The following is an 8106-nucleotide window of genomic DNA, read 5'->3' as shown; positions in this document are numbered from 1 at the left end:
TAATACAGTTGCTAATACTCCTTTGTATGTTTGACTTTCCTCAAGGCGGTCCAGGTGGACTGGCTACTGGAACTATACTTAATAACTTAATACAGTGTGGGTGCCGCAGTTTTAAGGTCCCGGCCACCTTGGTTCGAACCTGAAATGAGTTGCTAATACTCCTTTGTACGTTTGACTTTCCTCAAGGCGGTCCAGTTTTCCCCTCAGAAGGTGGACTGGCTACTGGAACTATACTTAATAACTTTTAATACAGTGTGGGTGCCGCACAGTTTTAAGGTCCCGGCCACCTTGGTTCGAACCTGAAATGAGTTGCTAATACTCCTTTGTATGTTTGACTTTCCTCCAGGCGGTCCAGGTGGACTGGCTACTGGAACTATACTTAATAACTTAATAGTGTGGGTGCCGCACAGTTTTAGGGTCCTGGCCACCTTGGTTCCAACCTGAATGAGTTTACATTTTCAGCGTTTAGCAGACGCTTTTATCCACTTACACAATGAGCGGAACACAATGAGCAATTGAGGGTTAAGAGCCTTGCTCAGGGACCCAACAGTGGCAACTTGGTGGTGGTGGGGCTTGAACCGGCAACCTTCTGCTTACTAGTCCAGTACCTTAACCACTGAGCTATCACTGGCCCTAATACAGTTGCTAATACTCCTTTGTATGTTTGACTTTCCTCAAGGCGGTTCAGGTGTGGAACTATACTTAATAACTTAATACAGTGTGGGTGTTGCACAGTTTTAGGGTCCTGGCCACCTTGGTTTGACCCTCACCTTTGGTCACTGTCTGAAACAAGCTGGTAATACTACTTTGTACACGTGACTTTCCACAAGGCGGCCCAGTACTCCCACCATAAAAAAAATCATACGGTGCGAGTGCCGCACAGTTTTAAGGTCCTGGTCACCTTGGTTCAAACCTCACTTTATACGTGTGACTTTCTTTAAGGCGCTCTGATTTCTCCTTCTACCCCAGAACAACTACTAGAACTATACTGAATAACTTTTAATACAAATGTGGGTGCTGCACAGCTTTAGGGTTCTGGCCACCTTGGTTCGAACCTCACCTCTGGTCCTGCACGATCCCCTTAGTCGCATGTCGTGCAGCACCAGAGGTCGTGATTGCAGCAGTTATGAGGAGTCCCTATGGTCCTCCCTCCCTCGGACGAATCAATCATTGTCTGCTTAGACGCCTGCCAGGCCGTTAGCAAAGCTGAGATTAGTTGAGTAAACTATTTACACTTCTTATGTACTTCTAAAAACAGTATGTGGTGAATGTAAATTAAATAAAAAAAATAAAAAAAAGACCAAACATACATACATAAGAGAAAAGCTGCTTTATTATGAAATAGTTTAGTCATAAAGACTGATAAAAGCTTCGAGACATTTTACAGTAACGTCAAGTTGGATATCATACAATTAGCAACACGTTTACATCAGACGAAAGGAAAAGAGGAAAGAAAATATATACAGGAGGAACAAACACTGAGACTCAGACGTCCAGCGGTACGACTAGTCTTAGAACTCAAACCCTGCTGGTTAGCAGTCGAGTTCCTGGTGCTGACCGGGTACCCGAGCTGTCCGTCGTACACCAACTTCCAAGCAGACAGGAAGACGGGGGCGGTACGCAGCTAATCGCTGACTGGACTGCTGTATGCGAGTGTGCGGTTTAATCCAGCCATGCTAAGTAGTAGGAAAAACCAATAGTGCTGGAGAGCTCGATTTAAGTGCGACCCATTAATAATGCAGTAACAACCAAGCGAATCTATAGTGCTATTAAAATATGGATGTATTACGTACGTAAGACACAAAGAGGATTAGTGAGATTAAACTATAGCAGATTGTCCACTTAATAAAGCATTGTGCTGATGAGTAAACATAGTGTCGTACAGTAATATGTCAGCATATAATAATGTAGTAAGGAAAGCGAATCACGGCATTTTAGAACGTATACGTTAAGCAGCTCGGCAGAACGTATACGTCTCATAATTAGATCCCTCTGGAATATAGACGAGCGGACACAAGCGATTAAATGTAGGTCCGCTGTGTTCTTACAATAAACCCTTAAAATTGGCATGGAAATTATGATAAACAAAATATAAATCATATAGTTATTTAAATGTTTTTATAGTGCTTATATAAAAAACTGAGCTATAAACCTGACGCGGAGTGTTTAGTGTATTTTGTTATAATGTAGGACGACCTGCCGACCGGCCCGCTTCACTTTTTGAAGAATTTCTTGTTGAGGAGGAAGATGAGAAGATTGACGTTGACTTTGGCCTTATCGAACATCTTCATCACGGCGACGCCCTCGTACTGGAGCTGCAGCAAGTCCTTCAACACAGAAAACACGCCGTCTTTCATTCGTCATCCCTAAACAACGGCCGCGTTCCAATACGACGGGACGAACCGCCCACCCACATCCTTCGGTTCAGAAAGAGCGCGTCGGCTAACACGATCCAGATGACGATTGTTTACGCGAACCGCCACTGCTGCATTTTTCCACTCATTACCTGATATTTCAACGGGAATCGTTCCATGTCCACTCCCAAAAATCGAGCCTTAACCAGGAACGTGCCGTCCTCTTCGCTGGGTACGATGTCGAAGATGACGTTTTTAAACCTGCGCACGCGGACACAGAGGGACGTGTTTAAAACAGACACCTAGAATCACTTTTAAACAATTTCTAAAACCACTAAATTAGGAACTAAGCCAAGACCTACATATATTACGAACATGCTATTTGAAAAATGTATTTATTTATGAGTTTTACGCCACTTTATACATTTACATTTTCATATCCAGAGCGACTTACAGAAGTGCTTTCATAGTGAACATTTCCTTACTCTAGTTTAAATCTGCTGATACTCTGTTAGAACCAAAGTGTTGTTTTTTTGCGCAATAAATGAATGAGTGTTAGTAAGCAAGTACATGTCAGCTTAAGTGCTTAGTAAAGAGGTGATGAAGGTTTTTAATCGTCTTTTGAAGACGGCGAGAGACGGAGGAAGCTCGTCCCACCACTTGGGTGCCAGTACAGAGAAGATCCTCGACGCTGATGCTCGTCTTCCTCGAGTCCAGGGTGGAGGATCAAGTCGAGCGAGACCGGTGGCTCGGAGGTTGCGCGGTACAGATCGCGTGGTTTGATTAGACCCAGAAGGTGGCTCGGGGCTGCTCCATTTTTGGCTTTGTCGGCGAGCATCAGTGTTTCAAACTGAATGCGAGCAGCTACAGGAAGCCGGTGAAGAGAACAAGTGGGATTTATACAAGCTGGATTTAGGGTTCCGCAGTAGACGGGCACAGGTCTGACGACGCAGACGGGAGTGTGATCTAAAAGTGAACAGCAGCAATATAGATCGATGGATGCACGCAAGTTTGTGCTATAAACCCTCATTTTTTTTCAATTTCCATAGCATATTTTTGTTGGCGTTTACAGTTTAAGTCTTAGATACAATGGTATTATTATACAGTGATAATATAAGTGTTTTAAATGAAAAAGTTCTCTTTGTTTTCTTCTATGTAATACGTTTGTCTTATAAAGCTGTGTGCCCCCGTCTGACTGGACAGACCAGCTTATACGAGGCCGTGTTTGAAGCAGGGGACTTTCTTCCACAAGCCACCAGATGACTAAACTCCCTATAACAACATACCTGCTCACACTTACGGACTTTCTAACCACATATATTTATTAAGATTTAAATACCTACATCATGCTGCTACACCTTTATTATATTCTGTGCAATATCTTAAGTGTTTAACACCAGGCATTTTATTTATTTATTACACCGGTACCTCATCACTGCAAATTATGTGCAATATTTCCTACGTGTGTATATATTTTTTACTTTACTTAACGTGTATTTTATGTCCGTTTACAATGTATGTGCAATAGTGCTTTTTATTTTTTTACTGAATGTATATCTTTTTTAAAACTTAATGTATATTTTGTCTTGTATATGCTCTTTTTCTATCTCGTTTTATATTCTGCACATTGGAGCTTGGGAAACGCGATCTGGTTCAGCTGTGCACTCCTAGCTGTATAGTCTGAATGACAATAAAGTTCACTTTGACTTTATTAATTTCATTCGGAGCATTTAGTAGACGCTTTTATCCGAATCGACTTACAATGATGACTGATACGGTCTGAGCAATTGAGGAATTAAGGACCTTGCTCAGGGGACGGTGGGGCTTGAACAGACAACCTTTAAGTGACCAGTCTAGTACCTTAACCGCCGAGCTACCACTGCCCGAAACCGCTGGGATTCCGGACTGGGTTTGTTCCCTCTGCGTCGGCGTTCTCTGGGACTGGTCCGAGCGCACGCAGGGGGTCACATGGAGCTCAGTGTACGCAATACGGGTTTGTGTGGGAATTCGCGCGATGAGCGTCCGCAGACTGGACACGTGTCGGAGGTGCGTGTGGTGATCGGGCTCTTCGTGATCAGACCGAGTGCAATTCAACCCTATATCTAGTCTAAATCAGACTCATAGACTGAGTATATGCTGAGTAGGTCCCCGTCTGAAGTACTGAGGTCTTACTGTGTGATGGGCAGGTCTTCTATCTCCAGCAGGACGCCCTTCTCGTGGAGTCGGGCGGCGGTGTAGGTCAGCGCGCTCTGCTTGCTCTTTTTCCCTTTAGCGTCTCCCGTCTTCTTTCTGTTCATCTGGCTGTAAAAGCGACACACAACCTCTCGGTCAGCTGCGTCTCATCGCTCGCGTGTCCGGCGCTGAACGTGTCGGGGGTGCGTGGCCGTGTGCGTTACCTGGCGGTGAGGTTGTGCAGGCAGGTGGAGATGTACTGACTGTAGTAGTCGATCTGCTCCGAGTGGAAGGAGCTCTTGCAGTGCAGGCTGTGCAGGGTGTCTCTCAGCTTCACCAGCTCGGCCTGCCGTCTCTGCCGGTACAGGCGCTGGTGACGGATGTCCTGCCACAGAAATCAAAGGACTGACATTTTTATTTCCAGCCCGTACCATCCTGACCGGAGGTCACAAACAAACACAAACTGTGTTTCTAAAAAAAGATGGGACAGCTCAAGGAAGAATCAAGGAACTTCCATTTAACAGACAAAAGTCTGGAAAACTGAATGTGGTACAGTAATCGCCCAGTAGCCGGCGCACATCTCTCCGTTTACATGAGTGATAAGCTCCGTTTTGTCGGGAGGCTCGCTTCGTTCTCGCCTTTTTCTCAGTGTTTTATGCTCCTTTTTTGGAAGTCCTAGTGATTAGTTATACTTCGAAAGATGAGGGAAGTGGTAAGCGAATAAGGTGCATCTAGGCATCGCTGAAAACGTATTATTTATTTATTCATATATTTGGGTTTTACGCCACTTTCTCTTTGCATTTTCTCCCAATTTATCGTACTCAATCTGTCTTCCGCTGCTGCTGGATCCCTGATTGCAGTCGAGGTGGGTGTATTGCTGCTCACGCCTCCTCCGACCTGCATGAAGCCCTTAGCGCAGGCAGAGGCGATTTAACCTGCCTGTGGGCCCAGGGGCTACGGCTGGTTGTGGGCCCCCACGTATAGTTTTCATGAAATCAGCACACAACGCAAGACAACAGAGTTCAGTGGCGTAACTAGGAGCTCATGGGCCCCAGTGCAAAAATAATTTTAGCACTTTAGACTGCCGAGCTCCAGCTCCAGCACCCGAACTTCAATGCTGGGACCATACGGCGAGTCTCATATACAAAACTAACTGCAGCAGAACGTCCGAACGCACCTGTACAAACCTGGTGCTGCATTCTGATTGGCTGAGCTGAATGTCACTCACATACTAGCTCTAACGTTCACAACCACCAATCAGAATTACAGCAGCTCGTTAGAGTTTATCTGGCCAATCAACAGTCAGAAACATGAATAACATGTAAATGATTTACAAAATCATTGGTTTGTAAGCTTCCCCGATCTTATTACCCAAAATAACAAAAAAAATAAAACAGCCAATCCGGGGCCCTCAATTATTCGGGGTCCCTGGGCTGAAGCCCAGGTAAGCCCGTGCATTAAATCGCCCCTGAGCGCAGGGGTGTCCAGACTACGGCCCACACATAATATTTGTGCTTAACTGTGTTGTACTTCTTAGTTTAAACACTTTGTGGCGCCACATCCCCTATTTCTCTTCTCTTTATACAGGACACTGAAGAGGGATCAGCACCCTAAGAAACAATCTGAGGCCGTCACTGAGAGAACGACCGGTCAACCTTTTTGTAAAAAATAAAATGAAAATCTACTAATGGAGAGCTGTGATGGAGGTTTTTCTTTTTTCTTCAAACATGTTCAATTATCAAACGTAATTTACCTGCATTTGATTGATTTTGCCAATATTCATGCATTAGAAGTGAGACAGTATACATCACGTCTAGTGAGTGGCCCAGTCCTTTGTATATTTTTCTGTATGCGGCCCTCAGGAAAAAAAAGTTTGGACACCCCTGCCTTAGCGGAACCCTTTTGCACCCATGCATTCTGCACGGGCGCCTCTATCTGCCAATCAGGGTTCTTACACAGCTTTGAAGACCCGCCCACATAGTCCGGACATCCCGCCCTAGCGGGAACGTGTCTGCTGCAGGCACCGACGATTACGCCCGCTAGTAGGCGCCCAGCCGACCGGTGGGAAATTGGTAACGGATGAGTGGGTCATGATCGATTTAGGTTTTTTACCGTCTACCGTACATAATATTGTGAGAATATTCAGGGTGGGGCCGAAAACCACTGTTGAAAACGCATGACCTGGTTGGTAGCTCAGACGTAAATGTATGACCTGGTAGCTCAGTGGTAAAGGTGCCGGACTAGTAATCAGAAGGTTGCCGGTTCAAGCCCCGCCACCACCAAAGTTGACACCCTTTGGTCCCTGAGCATAACCCTCGATTGCTCATCGTGTTCAGCTCATTGTGCAAGTCGCTTTGGATAAAAGCGTCTGCTAAATGCTGAAAATGTAAATGACCTTCGAGCCCTTAGACGTCATGGAATGAGAACCTTCAGAAAACCACTGTCGCCTAACACGGTCCACCGCTGCAAGAAACATCAGTACAGTAATCCCTCGCTATATCGCGCTTCGACTTTCGCGGCTTCACTCTATATGCAAGCGTGTCTAAATATATATCGCGGATTTCATACGCAAGCATGTCTAAATATATATCGCGGATTTCATACGCAAGCATGTCTAAATATATATCGCGGATTTTATACGCAAGCATGTCTAAATATATATCGCGGATTTTATACGCAAGCATGTCTAAATATATATCGCGGATTTTATACGCAAGCATGTCTAAATATATATCGCAGATTTTATACGCAAGCATGTCTAAATATATATCGCGGATTTTATACGCAAGCATGTCTAAATATATATCGCGGATTTTATACGCAAGCATGTCTAAATATATATCGCAGATTTTATACGCAAGCATGTCTAAATATATATCGCGGATTTTATACGCAAGCATGTCTAAATATATATCGCGGATTTTATACGCAAGCATGTCTAAATATATATCGCGGATTTTATACGCAAGCGTGTCTAAATATATATCGCGGATTTTATACGCAAGCATGTCTAAATATATATAGCGGATACGCAAGCATGTCTAAATATACAGTGTATCACAAAAGTGAGTACACCCCTCACATTTCTGCAGATATTTAAGTATATCTTTTCATGGGACAACACTGACAAAATGACACTTTGACACAATGAAAAGTAGTCTGTGTGCAGCTTATATAACAGTGTAAATTTATTCTTCCCTCAAAATAACTCAATATACAGCCATTAATGTCTAAACCACCGGCAACAAAAGTGAGTACACCCCTAAGAGACTACACCCCTAAATGTCCAAATTGAGCACTGCTTTTCATTTTCCCTCCAAAATGTCATGCGACTTGTTAGTGTTACTAGGTCTCAGGTGTGCATAGGGAGCAGGTGTGTTCAATTTAGTAGTACAGCTCTCACACTCTCTCATACTGGTCACTGAAAGTTCCAACATGGCACCTCATGGCAAAGAACTCTCTGAGGATCTTAAAAGACGAATTGCTGCGCTACATGAAGATGGCCAAGGCTACAAGAAGATTGCCAACACCATGAAACTGAGCTGCAGCACAGTGGCCAAGATCATCCAGCGTTTTAAAA

The 8106-nt window shown here is 44.3% G+C and overlaps 1 protein-coding gene across 2 annotated transcripts in view; it reads right to left on the bottom strand.

Moving 5' to 3' along the window:
- Positions 1-1315: 1315 nt before the first annotated feature.
- Positions 1316-8106, bottom strand: part of iqgap3 (IQ motif containing GTPase activating protein 3) — a 46283-nt gene continuing 39492 nt past the window's right edge. For both annotated transcript variants that reach the window (XM_062992405.1, XM_062992406.1), the window contains 4 exons: positions 4751-4911; positions 4527-4655; positions 2507-2615; positions 1316-2327 (listed from right to left, as the gene is read on the bottom strand). In XM_062992405.1, coding sequence (XP_062848475.1) covers positions 2214-2327; positions 2507-2615; positions 4527-4655; positions 4751-4911 — 513 coding nt within the window. In that variant the 3' untranslated portion in view covers positions 1316-2213. The remainder of the gene's footprint in view (positions 2328-2506; positions 2616-4526; positions 4656-4750; positions 4912-8106) is intronic.

Source organism: Trichomycterus rosablanca, chromosome 3, assembly GCF_030014385.1.
Source record: "Trichomycterus rosablanca isolate fTriRos1 chromosome 3, fTriRos1.hap1, whole genome shotgun sequence".
Lineage (NCBI taxonomy): Eukaryota > Metazoa > Chordata > Actinopteri > Siluriformes > Trichomycteridae > Trichomycterus > Trichomycterus rosablanca.
The sequence above is the reverse complement of the archived record's forward strand: the minus strand, read 5'-3'. Positions and strand labels throughout refer to the sequence as shown.